The sequence below is a fragment of the Bos indicus genome, chromosome 21 (assembly GCF_029378745.1).
Source record: "Bos indicus isolate NIAB-ARS_2022 breed Sahiwal x Tharparkar chromosome 21, NIAB-ARS_B.indTharparkar_mat_pri_1.0, whole genome shotgun sequence".
Lineage (NCBI taxonomy): Eukaryota > Metazoa > Chordata > Mammalia > Artiodactyla > Bovidae > Bos > Bos indicus.
In genome coordinates, this window is record NC_091780.1 from 12,928,126 (window position 1) to 12,949,110 (window position 20,985).

The 20,985-nt window shown below is 40.2% G+C and overlaps 1 protein-coding gene, 1 long non-coding RNA gene and 1 pseudogene across 7 annotated transcripts in view; 1 reads left to right on the forward strand and 2 right to left on the reverse strand.

The window, feature by feature from the left end:
• The window catches only part of MCTP2 (multiple C2 and transmembrane domain containing 2), a 260,113-nt gene that overhangs the window by 22,914 nt on the left and 216,214 nt on the right, over positions 1-20,985 (reverse strand). For all 6 annotated transcript variants that reach the window (XM_070775046.1, XM_070775043.1, XM_070775042.1 and 3 more), the window contains 3 exons: positions 20,295-20,417; positions 17,376-17,417; positions 838-947 (listed from right to left, as the gene is read on the reverse strand). In XM_070775046.1, the coding sequence (XP_070631147.1) occupies positions 838-947; positions 17,376-17,417; positions 20,295-20,417 (275 nt within the window). The remainder of the gene's footprint in view (positions 1-837; positions 948-17,375; positions 17,418-20,294; positions 20,418-20,985) is intronic.
• On the reverse strand, positions 5,098-5,225 carry LOC139178509 (U4 spliceosomal RNA; annotated as a pseudogene).
• On the forward strand, positions 11,085-17,731 carry LOC139178165 (uncharacterized). The gene is made up of 3 exons (XR_011562551.1): positions 11,085-11,232; positions 12,915-13,089; positions 16,877-17,731. It is a non-coding gene; the product is annotated as an uncharacterized lncRNA (long non-coding RNA).

Consider the following 20,985-nt stretch of genomic DNA (forward strand, 5'->3'; position numbering starts at 1 on the left):
AACTTGTTTAAAGATAACTTTTAACCTGCCTTTTAAGCAAAAGAAACATGTTTTCTATGCCAATAATAAATGGATGTTCAAGGGCAATTTGTTATAATAAGTGACTGAGGAAGAAAATCAGTAACCACAGAAAGTTCCACATTAGCTGTTTATATTTCCTGATGTTAACCACCACTTATTGATTTCCCTACATCTTCATGGACAAAATTTCACTTGGCTTTTAGTACTAATTTTAATCTCTTCTTTACCCATGTAATTTCTAAAAAATATGTCCTTTATGTAAAGAAACTAGAATGGCCAATAAAATAAGAACAGTAGTTGCTCTTTAGAAAGAACAACGTGGCTGATACAACTCTGGATTTAAAGTAGGGAGCAATCACTTACTATTAAAAAAAAAAACCTTCTCTGTTCATGGATATCAAATGAAGACCAAGTAACACAGAGTTAACAATGCGTAAAACAAAGTAAGCAAAAAAAAAACACAAAAAACAAACATGAATCACGGAGAGGCTTTCTCAATTGAGACTCCATTAGAGAATTAAATCTATGTTTTAATCTATAGTTTATCACTTAAACCAGAATATGTTGAGAATAAAAAAGGCACTATTAATAATTATGCTCAGATAACTAGCATAAATTGGGTCACGTGGTCCACCCTTGTGAAGCTGACAAACCTGAAGAAGCAACCAACCAAAGTTAAGAGGCCCAAGACTGTTGTTTCTGTTTTTTGTTTGTTTTTGTATTTTCTGATCCTACCCTCCCCAAGACCCTCCCCCTTGCTGGTCCAAGAACATGGCAGTTTTACTCCAAACACAATAATACAAATGCAGGACTTACTTTTTAATTCTTTCTCCAAAAGAGGCTAATTCCTCCAAGATGTTTTGAACAGTTGAGACAATATCCTGTACCATGTAGATTCTTTTAATTAAGCCCTTTTTCTCAGATTCCTAAGAAACATAAAAGATTGAACTCAGTTACTTCATTTTTATTGGTCTGCTATAGAAATCATTATGCCAGTATTATCGTAACCTGGTTATTAGTAACTGAGTGACTTCAGGAGATAAATTCACATTTTTTACAATTTACTTATCGGCTCCCCCAAGTTCCTGACTACTCATGAGATGTGACCACTTGTCGTGTGCAAGCATGTCCCCATCTCAATATCATGAACTGATGAAGGGAACTCCACAGAAAAAAGAAATTCATTTCCCTGTAGAGTTGCTGCTTCTCTCAGAGAATTCTGTAACTTCTTTAACTGGCAGATCTTGAGTTGCTCTGTCTTCACAAGGTTAGCTTACTTATCTCTCTTCTGTTAGTTCCTCAGAAAGGCTTGCAGCAGATAGCAATAGGGTATGTTGGACATCCAGATGATATTCAGCTGTCTAAGAATATTATCCTTACTTTGATTAAAGAACACTTAAAATGCATTTTCCCACGTTAGGTTGTTGTTGTTCAGTCGCTAAGTTGTATCTGACTCTTTGGGACCCCACGGAATACAGCACACCAGGCTCCTCTGTCCTTCACTATCTCCCAAAATCTGCTCAAATTCATTTACACTGAGTCAGTGATGCTACCTAAGCATCTCATCCTCTGCCATCCCCTTGTCCTTTTGCCTCAATCCTTCCCAGCATCAGAGTCTTTTCCAGTGAGTCAACTCTTTGCATTAGGTGGCAAAAATATTGGAGCTTCACCTTCAGCATAAATATTCAGGGTTGATTCCTTTAAGACAGAATGGTTTGATCTCCTTGCAGTCCAAGGGACTCTCAGGAGTCTTCTCCAGCACCACAATTTGAAAGCATCAATTCTTTGGCACTCAGCCTTGTTTATGGTCCAACTTTCACACCCGTACAGGACTACTGGAAAAAACATAGCTTCAACTCACAGACCTTTGTTGGCCAAGTGATGTCTCTGCTTTTCATATGCTGTCTAGGTTGGTCATAACTTTCCTTCCAAGGAGCAAGCATCTTTTAATTTCATGGCTGCAATCACCATCAGCAGTGATTTTGGAGTGCAAGAAAATAAAGTCTGTCACTGCTTCCACGTTTTTCCCCTTCTATTTGCCATGAAGGGATGGATGGGACTGGATGCCATGATCTAACCATGTTAGGTAGCCAATGCTTATAAAACTAATCTTGAAATCACTCACATGTTGGATAAAAGATGATTCCCTAAAGAAGGGCATTTTCACACTATATCTTATATTCTGATACCATATTCTAGTTCCCTTATGAACTCTATTGTAACTGGGATTTAGTTACTAACTTCTTATCTCAGGCCAAGCTGAGTCACTGTAGCTGTTACATCTAATATGTAATACCTAAAATCACAAATAAACCTAACAAAACTTATTTTTTCTACCTAAAATTTTACTTAGGTTAGAATTATACTAAATTATCTTCTAAATCCAAGAGACAATTTCTATAATAATCTTCTTTGCAACAAAATAAAAAAAAAAATCATTCTCATCTTGTATTCTCTGTTCCATCAAAGTGGACCCATGGATGGAGGAAGGAAAACATACTACCTCACAGTGATTTCAATGACTCGTTGCTGCTACTGCTAAGTCGCTTCAGCCGTGTCCGACTCTGTGCGACCCCATAGATGGCAGCCCACCAGGATCCCCCGTCCCTGGGATTCTCCAGGCAAGAACACCGGATTGGGTTGCCATTTCCTTCTCCAATGCATGAAAGTGAAGAGTGAAAGTGAAGTCGCTCAGTCGTGCCCTACTCTTAGCGACCCCATGGACTGCAGCCTACCAGGCTCCTCCGTCCATGGGATTTTCCAGGCAAGAGTACTAGAGTGGGGTGCCATTGCCTTCTCTGAAAATAGCCTCTGGGTATATTAAAATTTTTTTTCACTGTCATATCATAAATACATGAAGGTCGTCTGCTGGGATGGCCTGAGTAATGTCTCACCATCTGTTCTGCACCCATTTATCCAATGATCCTGTATAGTAGGCGGTCATACTCATTGCTTCCTCTTGCAAAGTCAAACTTGCAAGACATTTTCACTTTTTTCAATCCAGTTTTCTTATTTCCCTTACTCTCTAATTCTTCAAGTGGTTTGTATTAAAACTGGATATACTGCCAGAACAACTTAATTCATGTTCAGCAATCCACCAACATCTATTAATGGGCACAGTGGTGAAAACCCATCTCTGTCTGCTACAGAAATATTCACGTTTTTAAAGGAGGATTTGGAAGCACCAGGGAATTTGACCCAAAGGGCAAAAGTGGCTTCCTCTTTTCAACAGCATAGAATTTAGGTCAAAACAATTTTTTTGGAAAATGACTCAAATTTCTATGTGGCTCCATTTCATAACAATTTCCTACTTTAGTTGACTGATTTTTTTTTCTTCCTCTTGAAACACCCCAAATGCAGAGATTCTGGGTTAGTACAACAAAATAATAAATGATTCTCACAAGATTCTCTCACTTTTTAATGAATTTGATGTTTTAGTTTGAATAATCAGTATTTAAAGACTAAGCTAAAAATTTCACTGTATCTAGGGTAACAAGATAATTTATGAACCATACCTGTATACTTTTAAGAGTAAAAGTAAACAGGACTATGTAATTTTTGAAGTATCTCTCAACTGACAACTCGCTTTATTGTATTAGTGGATCTATAAAATTATTTCATTTTAATTTTCATAACGACATTGTTTCAAGATAAAAACATATATTTTACATACATAAGAACAAAAGAAACTTGCCCATATTATGTCAATTGTAAAATGATACATGAGAATGATTACTCATTCCATATATTCATATATTTAATTGGTTTTCTAGTTATAGCTGTTTATAGTCCCATGTCAAAATTACTTTTCCACAAACGTAACATTATCTTTAATGTCATCTTTTCACTTACATTTCATAAAATTGTTCTTACCTATCTTCAGAGTTGCACTTAATCATTGTTAAATTGATACATTTAATTGACTCTACTGTAGACCATAATTTTAATTACAAAAATACTTTCTCTCCAGGGACTGAGGTACTTTGAAAATTCACAATAAAAATATGATACATGATGAATATTCTTGATTCTGTTTTTAAAATATTAAAATCTGTATATATTTCAGCCCAAATAATTTCAAAGTCACTATATTCATTCATATGAACTTTATCAAACTTTTTTTAAAGATAAAACTCTAAGTAAGTTGTCTGTATAATTTTTCAAATTCTTCTAAAGTTGAAATTCTTCAAATTTATGCTGAAAAATAAGTGGCTTCTCAATTTCCTTCCAATCCTGGGTAGAATTTATATTTATCCTATTAAAAATCAAAAGTTTTTTTAATCCCACAAACTGAGATAATCCAAAGTGTAACTTGTAAATTTAAACACCAAATCATGCATAGGATCTCACCTTACAGATTGCTTTGTGTTGAATATCCTTTGCTTTTGTAAAGAAAAAAAAATCGTTATTTTTGCCAGTTCTTTTAAAATTGATTTCTATCTACTAAAAGCTCCCAAAGATGAAGTTATTAGAATCTTCAGTTATCAAAAATTTTGATTAAAAATTTTCCAACTGATATGACGAAAATGCAACAAACACTGAAAAGATTTCTTTTTTCCCCCACATGAGTTCAATAGCTTTGGAGAATGTTTAAGTTGACTGAGAGTTCATCAAAGGTTTCAAACACTCTTAAAAGCAGACTGATAGATGGATGACTGGCAGCAAAAAGAAAGTGCACACAGCCATGCTGAATGAAATGTATTTTTATATCTGACATACCTTTGCCATGAAAACTTTGCTGTTGCTATCCCAACTCTGTATATATAAAATATTTATAAATGTGGACACTACAGCTGCTAATTCAATTGGTGGTGCATTATCACTTGTCTGTATGCAATCATGGATAATAGGGTACCATGATCTATCACTTGTAAATTTATGCTTCAAAGATCCATTCAACTTACATGAGTATCTTATTAGCCATGGTGCTATGCTTCATCAAAATTTGCATTCATATTATCACTATGGAATTAAATAACCCTCAATGCTACACGTTCAAAATAAATTTACAATAGCATTCCTGATGTCAGAGATTTCATTTTTTGTAAAACTAACTTGTAAAAGCTCTATTTTGATTCCATACAGTGGATGAAAAAATATAACATTTCAGGTTGCCACAGCAGGGTACTGGAAAAGTTTTCAATTAGCAGTAATCACCCCTCAGATAAACCTCATTGGCTACAATATTGCCACTGTGCAAAGCTACAAGACTTCAGAATTAACTTACTTGATATTGTCTGAGTCATTTGATGGCATGCTGATAAGACTGGCATCATTTGACTCTTCACAGGGTCTTTGATACACTGATGCTACTGAAGTGAACCTATTAACGTGTACCTTGCCCTTTCTCATACATGCATAAGGAAACTTTGGAATGGAAGATGAGATAAGTGTGGAAGAACAGTCATTTGATCTAAACGAAAAGTCATGCTGCACACAAGGATGTGTAAACACATCTTTTGGGCTATATAATTTAAAACCATGTTTCCAGAAGTGGTCTTCTAAAAATAACTATTGACAGTTGAAGACTCTTCAGCAGGTTTGCAATTTAAGTTTACATGTATCAGTGATGTGATCATGGTCACAGTGGTAGACAGGAAATGTGAATAAGTTCATCAACAATTATCTTGAAACATGGATTATCAGTACTTGATTATCATTATTCATTAAACATGCAACTCTTTATTATTTACTCACTGAAAAAGCATCATCAAGAAGTAAAACAATGTGCAGATTTACTAAAAATAAAGAGTGAAATAAAACATCATAGTAAAAATGTGCAGACTATTTTTTATTCTCCTATCCACAGGACTGGTTAAATTCTGTATGTATTTACTATATATCAATGCTATAGCTGCTGTCGTTTCCCATCTTTCTCATCACTGAGCACTCTGACCTGGCTGCTTGGACGTTTTATGCATCTCACTGGCCCTGGGCAGTGACCTTGCCACCACAGGCTGGCACACTGGGGTCATCACATACTTCTCCACAATTGCCTAAGAGCACTTTGTCTTATCAGGGACCACTCAAAAGCCTTCCTTTAAAGCTAAGTTTTATTTAGAAAGAATCAGGAAAATAGATGGGTCATCCCTGCTTGGACTTAACCTGGTATCAGTTCTCACTGTAGAACCCTTCTACTAACGCTCAGTTGCTAAAGTCATGCCTGACTCTTTGTGACCCCGTGGACTGGAGCCTGCCAGGCTCCTCTGTCCATGGATTTTCCAGGCAAGAATACTGGAGTGGGTTGCCATTTCCTCTTCCAGGGGATCTTCCTGACCCAGGGATCGAACCCATGTCTCCTGCATTACAGGAAGATTCTTTACCTGCTGAGCCATCGGGGAAGCCCAAGAACCCTTGTAACTGACATCTAAATCCTAGGCTATTAGTAAAGACTATAGTAGAGACTGAAAACACAAACTGAAAGCATGAGCAGCTTGTCCTGGCTTATTTTAATGGAAACAGTAAATATAATACTGAGTTTTTAAAAAAGGGGGAATATAAAAACAGTAAATGGAAATATTTGGATAAATAGGGGCATGTGATGAACCTAAATCAGTTTTACCTAAAATTCATTAGCACAGTAAGGGACCAATCATGTCCAAAGTATTCTTCTTGGACAGGGAGAAAAAGGCTTTTTCTTTTGTGGAAGTTTCTACCCTTCTCCCTAGAATCTCTGCACATGACACATGCTAGCCATATATGAGAGGGAAAAATTCACCTGAGGGCAAGTACTCTCATGATTAGTGGTAAATGTCATTTTTGTTCTCTGAGTGGCTTTTATTGCCTTTGGGCAATGAATCTGTGTATTCAACAGGGCATGGTAGCTTCTATGCTATAAGACGATATTTACATTTACATAGCTTGAGTGCTTCATTAACACTGGAAGAAATGGGTCTTCTCTGCTGGTCCAGTGGCTAAGAAATCATCTACCAATGCAGGGGAGATGGGTTCCATCCCCGGTCCAGGAAGATTCCACACGCCGTGGGCCAACTAAGCCTGCGCTGTGTAACTAACTACGGAAACCTGTGTGCCTAGAGCCCACGTTCTGCAACAAGAGAAGCCACTGCAGTGAGAAGACCACACACCCAACTAGGCACACCTACAGGAAGGCTGTGAACAGCGATGAAGACCCAGAGTAGTCTAAAATAAATAAGCAAAATTTTAAAAAGATGTTAGAAGAGCCTCCTGTTCCCCTATGCCCTATTTGAATTGGTGGGCCAACAGATAAGACCAGACTGCTTTACCTCAACTTGTGCTCTCAGTACCAACAACTGTGGTAGGTACATCCTTAGTGCTGAGACAGTGTGTATTTGATGGAGAAATGAATGGATAAAGAGGAAGAACAGAGGAAATCAGGTTTATATTAGTATCAAAAGATCATTTCCATCAACCCAGGAAACAAGTGCTTAGGGTTAAAGAGAAGATTTCAGGCCTCCCAACTCCAGCAGAATGACCTAAAGGTCCAACTTATATTCCCGGTCTCCATGAGACCTTTCCAGGGGATGCCAGTCCACAACAACTACTGTCTTTTTCTCTCAATTTGCATCACACCTCTATCCTTTTCATCACTCTAGCAGCAAACGTTCTTTTCACTCTCTACATTGCAAAGGCTACCTTTATAGCCAACGTCCTCATGTACAGGTGTGAGAGTTGCACCATAAAGATGGCTGAGTGCCAAAGAACTGACGCTTTCAAACTGTGGTGCTGGAGAAGATACTTGAGAGTCCCTTGGACAGCAAGATCAAGCCAGTCAATCCTAAAGGAAATGAACCCTGAATATTCATTGGAAGGACTGATGTTGAAGCTGAGGCTCCAATACTTTGGCACCTACGGTGAAGAGCCTACACACTGGAAAAGACCCTGATGCTGGGAAAGACTGAGGGCAGGAGAAGAAGGGGGCAAGAGAGGATAAGATGGTTGGATGGCATCACTGACTGGGTGGACATGAGCTGGAAAATTCTGGGAGACACTGAAGGCCAGGGAAGCCTGGCGTGCTGCAGTCCATGGGGTCAAAAAGAGTTGGACACAACTTAGCGACTGAAAACCAACTACTCTTGATGGGAATTTTCTCTAATTATATCTTCTGGTATACCAATGGACATGTTATATGGTCTTTGATATTACATTTCCATTAATAGGGAACCAGGGTCCAAAGAGGTTAAGTGAGGTGTCTGTGTCCACATATATGTGGCAATGGATTCCCAGTCCAGGATAATTAAGTCCAGAGCAAGTGTGGACATTTCAAAGGGGAGGCATTCAGCTCAACTTGTTGTTTTTGTCATTTGCTTCTTTGGTGTCTATGGCTCTCAACTTACTATAGAACACATGGTTCTTAGACATATTATTCAGTTACATACTTCTATCTAATGTTCATTTCCAGTATTCTTTGCCCAATTTTCATAAGAATGCATGTTAAATTACGCTTTTTGAAAATATTTGGAGAAAAACATTTCTTTCCATTCTTACTTTTTTAACTTGTCTTGTGAAACATTTTAGCAAACTTTATGTGCAACTTGCAAAAAATACATACCATAATTTACAACATAATAAAATGCATCCATTCTTATTTAGGAGCTGAAGTAGCCAGGGTTTACAACAACAGATGAAAAGTTTGCAGCGGGGGTAGGGGGGACTTAAGATGTACCAAATCCTCAGGTCTGCATATTTTATTAATCACAGGCTATGGAGTCAGGAGAAAGTGAGTTCAACACTGGTCTTGTCACCTACTAGCATTGTGAACACCTCAAGTTCCTAATGGTTTCTGGAGTCACAATTCTGCTATCTGAAAAAGGGGGATCATAATCCTGACCCTAATTGGAGTGTTTGGAGAATTAACTATCATATGTCAAGCATTTGGTACACTCCAGGTGCTTCATAAATGTCAAGTCCTTGCCCACTGAGAATGCAAAGAAATGAGAAGGAAAGAATCACCTTCTGTCTAGCTTAAAGAATCCTGGGGTTCGTTTACGTTTCCAAAGCAAGGATCTCCCAGGACAAGTTCACGCATGTTGCCCTGCATCGTATGAAAGATCATCTGGCAGCTCTATCTGCATCACGCTGGCTTTATTTACACGTTTCAGATTGAACCAGGGGACGTGGTGATAACGCAGTTTAGCAAACACAGCGTTCCATCTGCTGCTGCTACCAAATTGTCTGGGAAGAGTGATAGTGGCTCGTTCAGGAAGAGGAAACTGTTATTACATGTGCTTATATTTTTCCTTAACATACAAGCCTTCTCATTTATAGAGGGAAATGTGTAATAAAAACAGAGATGGCCACTGGTGCAATTAAACCAGTGAACCAGATAACTGCGACTGCGTGCACATTTTTAGATTCCTACATTTGAGAAAGAATGGGTTTTACTTCTCCATACGAATTTCAGAAAACACCAAGGCACAGATAAAATTCACATGATTTAGGGTCTACTTCATGATTCCTGGGTTGGGAAGAACCCCTGGAGAAGGAAATGGCAACCCCTTGCAGTGTTCTTGCCTGGAGAATTCCACGGACAGAGCCTGGCAGGCTACAGTCCATGGGGTCGCAAGGAGTCAGACAGGACTGAGTGCCTTACACTTTGATGAGCAAATAGGTATCACCATGTAACAGAAGAGATGAAAGCATGGAACTTTCCAGATCCAGAACTCAAATTTCAAAAGGATCCTTTGTTTTATGCTATAGAGGATGATTATAAGAAAAATAATGTAACTATTATAATAATTTTAAGGAAAATAATTACAAATTCCAACTCTGTAACATTAAAATACATATTATTATATAAAATGTATTAAGAGTATTATTTTTTTCATTGACCATTTGCTTATAAAATGTCAAAAAAAAAAAAAAAAAACCCACTGAGTCTTTCAGCTAAGTTTTAGAGACAGCTAAATGAAGAACAAATAATATGCCTGTGTTGCAGCATGGTTGTTCTTTAAAGAACAAAGCCAATAAATAATAAATAAATGAATAAATCAGGCAGTGGATTTTTCCTTCTTTGAGGCTTTGCTGGCTTCCCCAATATCTCCAAAGAGCACAGCACTATAGGTGCAATAAAGTAGCTTTGAGCCTCTAGGAGAGAATTAACACCATCAAAATGAATTTACAGCTAAGAATTCATTATATAATCAGTGTGTTACTTTAAATCTTTCATACATGTTCTGAGTCAATAAAATCTTTCTCTACTAATTACCTAAGCATAACCAAAGAGATAGTCCTAAAAATTTACCACATCAGGAAAGATCTTTGTGACATGCTTAAAAATTGGGTAGTATTTGTCACAGGATGCCCAGGATCCCCTAAAGGGAAAGATGCAACATTTCTATCTTAGGATCATCCCAATAATGCAAACCATCCAGAGCAAAGATGCAGAAATATGACTTCAGATTTTAAATGGGAATCTGTTTGGTCTACTTCATCCCACTGAATATTAAAAGCCTGCAACTTGAGAACTTGAAGAATTATAAACATCAGAAATAGACTGAGTGGCATTTAGCAGGGAGGGGGAAGCCTCTCAGCATCTGTCATAACAAAGAATAAAAAGTAATATTTCTGATATACGAGATTAAAAATTGTCCTCCAGGAATCTGGCTTAATACACTGGGAACTGTCTTTAAGGTTTCTTCCCATGAGATATGCCCTGTGTTCATGGACGGACACACACACACACGCACACACACCCTACTTCATGGTACACTTAAAAGAAGAAAAATCCCTGTCCTCTTTCAGGAGAGTACTTCCTTCTCAGGTAGTATTTTTGCTTTGGGAAATAAATATGAAGCAGATTGGATTTTGAATCAATATCATTTGAAGCAGTTATAAACTGCTCCCACGACCTGTTCATTACACAGAGTCCTTCCACACTGACTGATCTTTACCAACAGGTTTCTTTGGCCTGCAACAGGATTTTCATCAGGGATCAAACCAGAGGGCTAAAAAAGTAAAAGGAATAAACATCATCATCAAGAGGAAGATGTTGATAAAACACACCTTTGAAAAATTGGGAACACTGTGGAGACAATTATTTGGAATTTAGACCCTGGGAAGACTGACTTCCTTAAAAGTTTCTCTGAGCCAACTGCCAGGTGCCACAGTGTTACAGGGCGAACAGGCGGATGGTTCTTCCCAACTGTCACTCTCATAGGTGAACACACAGTGTGCTGCAGTTGCTGGATTAGCTGTGTGTCCTCTGGCTTTCTGTGAGGTGTGGGGACTGAGGTGCGTAGAAAATAAAATAATTATCACCTAATACTCAGCACAAATATCACCTTTAAGCAGTCCTGACTTACCCAGGCACTGCATCTCTAACACCCAATGTAGTCTACAAATTTTGACAAAAAGGAGCCATCACAGATGCAGAGCAAACACTCCATAAATGTTATCAATAATAATGCGGAAAAACGGGCCAGTAAAGTAACAGTTTCCTTCGTATCAGCGTAACACAGTCCAAAATAAACAGGATTTAGATCAGAAGGACTGGATTTGAATCTTGCTCCTGGCTGGGAAATTTTCCAATGCATCGCTACATTTCTCTTAACCTGGGTTAGTTCATTCACAGATGGGGAAAATAATATCAAATTAAACAGTTTACTTTGAGTACTGAATGAGTTGAAGCACATAAAAACAGTCTGCAAATTGTAAACACTCTACAAATATGAATAATCTGGTCATTTAAATAATTCTCACTCAAAATGGTCTCTTTTTTAACTTTTTGGCTGTGTCCCACAGCATGTGGGATCTTACTGGCCCAACCAGGGATCAAACCGCACCCCTTGCAGTGGAAGTGTGGAGTCCTAACCACTGGACTGCCAGGGAAGTTCCAAAATGGTCTAATGTTAAATTACTGCTTTTATGTCATTTATTACTTATGCGAAATTACAAATTTTCCCTTGAGAAAATAGTGGTATCCTTACCTTTCTATCAAATATTTTGTAAATTATCTGTTAATTACCTTGCAAACTCATTGGTTGATGGGGACTTAGGGCAAACCACACTGAAACAGAGGGGATTTCAATAGGAAAGACAAGAGGAATGGCTATTATCGTCAGGAAAATAATGACTTGTGGATAACTGAGATACAATGTCCAATGTCTTCTCTATTAGCATAATATAAAAATTTTAGGCAATGGCAAGATAAATATCCAGATGTATACTCTATAACATCAGAGCCTATTACTGTAAATTACTTAATAAGAGGATAATCCATATAAATAGCACTTACAGTCTGGTAATATTTCACAATATTTGGGAGCAACATACAAGGAAAATCTTTACAGTAGGAGTCACAAAGAAAATCCACAAGTACTGGGTCTACCAGTGAGCCTGAGAGTAGTTGGCTGAATAATGCTTCAAAATATTAGATTAATAACATTTCTGAGTTCTTTCTGAAGGCAATGAAGCCAAACATCTTAAGGATGGACGTTTGATTTTTTAAAAGGGATCTGAGCAAGTCAACATGTCAGGGAAAAGACTGTAAGAATAAGGAAGCCAATTCCTTTTAATTTAAAACATGTATAAACGTATTTAAGAATTGGCTGGAATCCATATTAATATTAAAATCTTGGAAGTAAGATGGTATGGTAGGAATGTTAGCAATTAAATCACTTCATCACTGAAAATAATATTAATTCAAATTAAAAGAAGTTACATCAGAACAACCATTTACTTTATTCCCCTGAAAATTATCCATAACGTTCTCTACAATATGTCCTGTTTATAGACTGTAGATGCCCTGAAAGTATGTGTGTGTGTATTCAATATTGTTAACTTTTCAAAGATATTATCTGATTTTTCATTTTCTTAAACATACCACACCATCTTAAAGTACCATGACTTAGTCAGCAGATTAAAGAAAAAAGTCACTAATCAAACTAATTTGCTGTGTTTTGGACATGCTTAAGAAGGCACAAAGGAATCATAAACAAAACTACTCTCACTATTAAACTGCAAGGAGACTCCCTCCAAGAATGACAGTCTTCCCTGGCTGAGACACTACAGGCCATCTTCTCTTTCTGGAACAAGGAAAGACAGGGAATAAGGCATGCTGGCCCTGAACAACTTCACCCAAAGGACTACGTAAGTGAACTCACAAGAGCTTCTAAATGTACCCACATTTCCTTCTCTCTCTAAGAAGGCTCTACCTGCGTGGTGATGAGTGGACTAATCATTTGGGAGGATAAAAAATCATTTGTAAAACTAGGATTGATTGTTTAAATATACTTAGATTTTAGTATATTTGTGAAATATAATATACTAAAATTTTCCTAATTTGTGAAAAGAGGATAGGGCTATATCTATTCACATTCTTTCATTACAAAATCATCGATCCACAAAAATGTAAGTCTCTTATTTTCTTAAAGGAAAAGCTCCACATGTTTTTCACCCATAACTGACATGAAAGAAGGATCTTTTCCCCTTCCACCAAACACTGTAAAGCAACTGTGAACTCACTGATAATCTCAAACAGCTGATTCAATCCTATTTCTGACAGCTGAGTTAAAACCAACCAAGCCACAATGCGGGCATCATGATGCAGTGTCTTTATGACAGCAACAGGCAGCTTTCTTTACTACATGCCCTTATTATTCTTTCTTCCTGTTGTTAATAGTAAATCCTGAAATATTCTATACAAGTGATTGTTGGGCTGGAAAAAAGAAAGAAACGCTAATGCAAGTATTTATACCTTCTGCAATGAAAACAAGATATTATTGCTTTGCCTGACCTTTCCTAAATATGGGATACAGCATTTTACACAATGGTTTCTTGGTTCATGCTTCAATTACTGACCTTTACTGTGTAGCAAATTAATGCAATTTTCATTGTAATCCATCCGTACAAATAAGGTCCACAAAGAAGAATTTCACATACGGAATCTAATACAAATAGGAAATGTCAGCTGATTGCTGTTGGCTGAACTTAGCCATTATCTGTTTGTTCTGGGGCCCCCAGCAAACTATACTTGTAACAAGCAATTTCTTGCATGGGGCCATCAGGTCTAAGAAAGATTTCCTCTCTTCAAAGTTGAGTTTGTACCTTTAGCTTCCTAAAAGCTAAAAAACTAGTTACCCGAACATTCTACGTTGTAACTGAAAGCCCACCAAAGAAAGCAAGGCAAAACTGCGGAGTCTAATTTGGTTTCGAAAAACATACAGGACATTAACATGGACTTTTAACAATGAGAAGAAGCAAGAGGCTACGGTGATGTCATTTTACAGCCATCCCTGTTCAGACAATAAAAGGATGACAGACCCCAGACCGCGTCCTGGTCTGTGCAGCGGAGACAGACAGAATATGGGAACACGTCCATCTCCCGAGGAAGTTGTGCCAAGGGGCCCCCGGCACGCTTTCATCTTCCACGGTTGTCCGTGATGGTATTTGGTGGGAAGGGGCGCTGGCAATTAAGGAGTGTCACTTTCAAGATGGATAGTTTGAGTAGAAAGGAGTTCCCCTCCTCTCCTGGCTTGGAAGGAGACGGCTGGATGTTTATAATTTGTAAACAGTCCATCTCTCACTGGGTGTGTTACAGTTCCCAGAAGCCCGTCTGTCATGTCTAACACACAACAGAAGCCAGAAGGGCGCTGTGGGGAAGCCCCCGGAGTCAGCACTCCGTGGAGGGGAGTGGCCCAGGGCCTCCTTGCTTCAGGGACCAGCTCTGGGTGTGGAGGCTGCTCTACATGGAGAAGAAATAATAAAGCCTAATAATCTGTAGGTGGAGGTGTGCTCCGGAGGTCTTCCAGTTCAAAGTCCCTCTAGTTCACACATCTCTTAGAGAAGTGACAGGGCAGAGATGTGGAAAAGGGCTGCAGTGCGTCAGTCTCCCCTCCCAACAGAAGGCCTGTGTTCAGCAGAAGAGGCCTAAACAGAAGCCAACCTTTCACTTCAGACCTGTGCCTTCAGAAGTTTCCATGTTGTTGCTGTTCAGTCGCTAAGTCGTGTCCCACTCGTTGCGATGGGGCCTGCAGCACGCCAGGCCTCCTTCATGGAGCACCGCCTTGTGGTGGCGAAGGGCTTGTGGAGCTCAGTGAAGCTACGAGCCATGCCATGTAGGGCCACCCAGGACGGACGAGTCACAGCACAGAGTTCTGACAAAACGTGGTCCATTGGAGGAGGGGACGGCAAACCACTCCAGTATCCTTGCCCCAAGAACCCCATCAACAGTATAAAAAGGCAAAAGGAAGTCTCCACAGAAGTATGAAATTGAGTAAGCAAAAGAAACAAAGCCATACAGTGCTACTAAAGGCCCTACAAATATACTACAATCAATCAAAGTATCTCAAGAATGGAACTGCCCTGGAGGAGGCATGGAGACCCCAGTGCCAACATCCTCAGTGTGGGTGGGCTGACGTATCTGCTGTGAGGAGGGCCATGCTTAGTTAGAGGACTACAAGAGCTCCCAGGTTCATCCATGTAGATCACAGCCCAAGTGGTTTTCCCTCCACACCCCCAGACAGCCCTTAAGGTACCACAATGGAAAGTCAGATCATGCCAACCACTGCTCTAAACTTTCATGGCTGATATTTTTAAACTGTTTTTGTTTGGCTGCACTGGGTCTTCCCTGTGGCATGCGGGATCTCTGATCTTCACTGCAGCACGTGAGATCTTTAGTTGCAGCACATACAAACTCTGAGATGCGGCATGTGGGATCTAGTCCCTTGACCAGGGATTGAACCTGGGGCCCCTGCATTGGGAGCTTGGAATCCCTTCATGGATGACTTTATTGCCTTCCTGCTTACTCGACCCACTCTTTCATTCATTACCTTCTTGTTGGATTTCTCTCTTAGGGGGGATAAAGCCCCACAGTCACAATGCTCTCTCTAGGGTGGGTGACGTCTTCATCCATAGGTGCCTTGTTTATACAGACTTGGCCAGAGAGAAAGAGAGCTTCCTCACTTCCAACCTTTGGTTAATAAAATTGATGATTACTCCTTGTGTAGCTTTAAAATAATTTCATTAAAGGTTGAAGGCAGGAGGAAAGGGGACGACAGAGGATGAGATGGTTGGATGGCATCACCTACTCGATGGACATGAGTTTGAACAAGCTCCAGGAGTTGGTGATGGACAGGGAGGCCTGGCGTGCTGCAGTCCATGGGGTCGCAAAGAGTTGGACACGACTGAGCGACTGAACTGAACCGTGTCTCCTTTGGTGAAACACCCCCTAAGGCACATTAATTTAACTGTGGCTACTTTTTAAAATAACTTCATTTATTTATTTCTGGCTGCACTGAGTCTTCACTGCGGTGGCTTCACTTGCTGCAGAGCACAGGCTCAGTAATTGCAGTAATTGGGCTTAGCTGCTCTGAAACATGTGGAATCTTCCGGGACCAGGGATTGAACCCAGCATTGGCACACAGATTCTTCACCACTGAGCTACCAGGGAAGTCCCTAGCTTTAACTATTCTTAATGTTCAAGGATTTACATCACTCAGAAGCCACTCACGTCAATTCATCAAGAAGAAAGTTGCGTCATGGGACTTTCATTCTTGAAAGGGTCCCGATTCTCTTTTTAAAAAGGCACACTTTATTAGCTTGCTCTTAATGATCATTTTAGCACAACAAATAAGATTTACTTTGTAATCTGCCCAACTTCCCTCAAATGGGCAAAACCATCCTGCTCGCTTGATGGATTTTAAGGCTGTCTGTGTCATGAAGTTGGTGTTTTTGAGTTCATTTCTGTTTCCTGCACATTTTATATCAGACCCTTAACTCTTCCCTTTCCCTCTCTCGCCCCTCTCCTCTCCTGTCAACCTTCTACACACTATTGCCCAGAGCCCTGCAGACCTACAGGATCTAGGGGACTGGGCGACTGTGAAGCTCGTAGCATCTCATTTGGCATTTTACTTTTTTTTTTTCCATTTTATTCCAGAAGGTTTGTCTGAAAGCGTAATGACAACAAAGCAGCAGATTTGAGAGATTCTCCCAGGAGGAGAGAAAGGACAGATGTACCCAGACGTAGAGCTGAAAACGATGCCAGCAACAGCTGGGCAAGTGACAGATTCTGAAGCGGGTGACCCACCCTGCAGAGTGCAGACGTGAGCCTCAAGGAACAGCGACTGCACGTGATTTACTTTTGACTTCCTGGACTACCTTTCATCTACCTTTCATCCACCAAGGGAAAGGCTAAACTTTGCCTCAAATGACAGGACTCCTGGTTAACGTTTCAGTTATTCCTTGTATCGTACCTCTTTTCATCTTCACTTAAAACTTGAAAAAGAGATAACTTTTACACATTATGAGAATTTGATCACTATATTGGTTACCCTATGGTGGTAAAATGATACAACAGAGCTTGACTCAACCGGCCAGAATGCCATCTACCAAAAGCATTCATGCTGCCTTTCTCGTCCTTTCTGGAGTACACCCACCTTGTCATCTTCATCGTCCTCCTCATCCACGTCAGGGCTCTCCTACAAGGAAAACCCACAATGTGTAAATACAACATCAACTGAAATGACCAAGTACAAACACACGCATACCCAGGCTTCAAGTTTTCCTACATCATTGAAATACTCGTCTTTTTGAAACACATTGTACCCTCTTAAAAAAGGACCCTTTGAAAGTTAAAGGATGCTGAAATAAGACTGTAAACAATATGCATAATCTACATAAAACTGTTAACTATAAATAAAGCTATTAGGCAAGTGCCCTTTGAAAGCAGCCAGCTTTAAAAACCGCACTGCCGAGTTGTACCTTCTGTAAACAGTTTTGTTCTTATTCTTGACAAATGAACCAGCTGCTGTGTTAAGGCTGAGAACACCATACTCCGTTTGTGCTGGGCTCATTGCTATAATGACTGCACTTTTCCTCTGGGGCCATTACCGAAACATTAGACAGTAGAAAATGCATTAGTCTGAATGTAATCAATCTCAAGAATAAGATACAGGTTTCGATACAGTATTATTGTTTTCCTTGGGCTCTGGAGTTGGGGGGGTGGCGCAGATGAGGGAAGGAAACTCCAGGTTCAGATCTGGGCTAAAGGGGGGCCTGCCTTTAGTTCCGGGGCCACAGCACTAGCAGCGCTGCACACGGAGGCTTCTCCAAACTCGTTTCAAAATCCTGGCTAGTTGATGGGTACGTTTGAATCATATTACTGCTACATTTAAAAGCTAGCACGTGTTGGTACACAGTCCAATGATGTGGGAGCTCTGAAAGAACACTGGGTATACCAGAAAGCTCAGGTCTGTTTTCAGTTTAAACACTTACCTTTCCACTTAACCTTGCAAAGTTCAGACATACCAAATTAGCTGCCATTGTCCCAACAGAAAAAAGAATGGTCAACATCATGCTTGTACAAGGGAGTGACTCTGAAGTATCAGTACTCTGCTGTCCTCCATAAACCACTGAGCAATTCCTTCAGGCAGGGCTGGTACTGAATTACCTCCTTGAATTCCTACAAATGCCACCACATGGTCTGTGGAATGCTTACTGATACTGGAGAACTAACTAACAAGCATGTTCCATGAGAGCAAATGGATAACAAAGGATAAAAATGAATACAACAAAAACCTGCTACGGGGTGAAAGAACTCTGTAATTAGGAGTCTTCATTTGAGACAAAGTCTTCACCCGGAGACCTAGTCCCAGCCCTGTTTTGCTGTGCAACTTTGGGCAAATAACTTTGCCACTCTGAACCTTAGTTGCATCAAGCATGAAATGAAAATAGTAGTTCTTGACTCCTTCAGGGTTATGTTACCAAGTTTAAAATAGATAATGAATTACAAAATGTTTAGTAAATTAAAAAATATTTCATACACATACACACACACATATACACATTTATACACATATACACACAAGAACACTTACGTACTCATATTTACTTACACACACACAGACAAGGACTGTAGCTTGCCAGACTCCTCTGTCCGTGGGATTCTCTAGGCAAGAATACTGGAGTGGGTTATGTGCCCTCCTCCAGGGGATCTTCCCAATCCAGGGATTGAACCCAGGTCTCTCATGTCTCCTGCATTGGCAGGTGGGTTCTTTACCAATAGCACCATCTGGGAAACCCATACAGATGTATCAAAGTGAAAGTAGTCACTCAGTTGTGTCTGACTCTTTTGCGACCCCATGGACTGTAGCCCGCCAGGCTCCTCTGCTCATGGAATTTTCTAGGCAAGAATCCTGGAGTGGATTGCCATTTCCTTCTCCAAGGGATCTTCCTGACCCAGGGATAAAACCTGGGTCTCTCACACTGCAGGTAGATTCTTTACCATCTGAGCCACAAGGAAAGTCCCTACCTGACTACAAACACACACACACACACATGCTATAAACAGGTACATCATATATATAACTGGAAACCTGATTAAAATTATTAAAATGTTAGTTGACACAGCACTTTTACATCAGATGTTTCTCTGTAAAAAGCTTCTTCATTTGTAGCTCCGTGAAACTTAATCCTTACATAAACTTGTATTTTAAGGCTATTTGTTAGTTGGTTCTAGCATCTTCAGGCGCCTCATTATTGATACAAGCACATGCTTACTGAACTACACGATCAAAAACCAAACAGAATTTTGAGTCTGTCTGATGTTTTACTCTGTGTCTTACACTCATTTCCCACCACCCCAAATAAAACCAGAAACATGCCTTGCTGCTGCTACTGCTGCTAAGTCGCTTCAGTCGTGTCCGACTCTGTGCGACCCCACAGATGGCAGCCTACCAGGCTCCCCGTCCCTGGGATTCTCCAGGCAAGAACACTGGAGTGGGTTGCCATTTCCTTCTCCAATGCATGAAAGTGAAAAGTGAAAGGGAAGTCGCTCAGTCGTGTCCGACTCTTTGCGACCCCATGGACTGCAGCCTACCAGGCTCTTCTGTCCATGGTATTTTCTAGGCAAGAATACTGGAGTGGGTTGCCGTGCCCTCCTCCAGGGGATCTTTATGACCCAGGGATCAAACCTGCATTATTTATGTCTCCTGAACTGGCAGGTGGGTTCTTTACCACTAGTACCACCTGGGAAGTGGAGAATCTTATTCCCAGGAACTCTATGGAGAACCAGATGGACACCCAGACAGGTGCTGCCTGCCTGGAAATGCTGACGAAAAACCAGATGGTTCACTCATGCTGAGGAGGCAGGCCGAGACACAGGAACCCAGATGCTGTAGAAGGAAGACTCCAGATTACACACGATGAATATCTTCCTTGTACCATGAATACATGAGCATCGTTGTTCCTCCGAGTCTCAAATGCAGCGCATCAGGTCACGCTTTGGTGGCGGTGGTTTACTGCTAACACATTTTCTTTTCTAATCAACTGTCAGAATTATTGGAACCTGTGCTCACCTGGCTGTCCTGGATGCTGCCCACCTTCCCTCTCGTGGGTCCGATGGAATTGTAGACAAAGAGGAGCAATAAAGCCAGAGGGATCATGTAGAGTTCAAAATTCCAGACAGCGACGAGAAACACCTGATTGGAAGACAAAGAGCAAATGATTGCTTGCAAAAACAGTATGGGAACAATTGTCAGCTCCTACTCACTGACTTCAGGAGATTAAACCCAGCACTCTCTGTATAGTTCCAAGTAGATTAAAATACACACACACACACACACAGGATCATTAGCACAGTTTTAGAACTAGTAGCAGAACGAGGAAGGCAGAGAAATGAGCTGGCCCATCACACTCTGGAACAGAGTTCCCATATTTGGAAACCTCATTACTCTACCAACCTCATTTAGTTTTTTGCTGCTGGATTTGGCATACCAGAATATAGGTAAAGTACACAGCATGGAAAATCCAAAGGTCACTAAGAGGGTACAGGCCAAATTTTACCAAGAGTGAGATTTATCTGAACTAGGGCCGTGTGCTGTGCTCAGTGGCCCAGTTGTGTCCGGCTCTTTGAGGCTCCATGGACTGTAGCCTGCCAGGCTCCTCTGTCCATGGGATTTCCCAGGCAAGAATTCTGGAGTGGGTTGCCATTTCCTCCTCCAGGGGATCTTCCCAACCCCAGCATCTAACCCCTGTCTCTTGTATCTC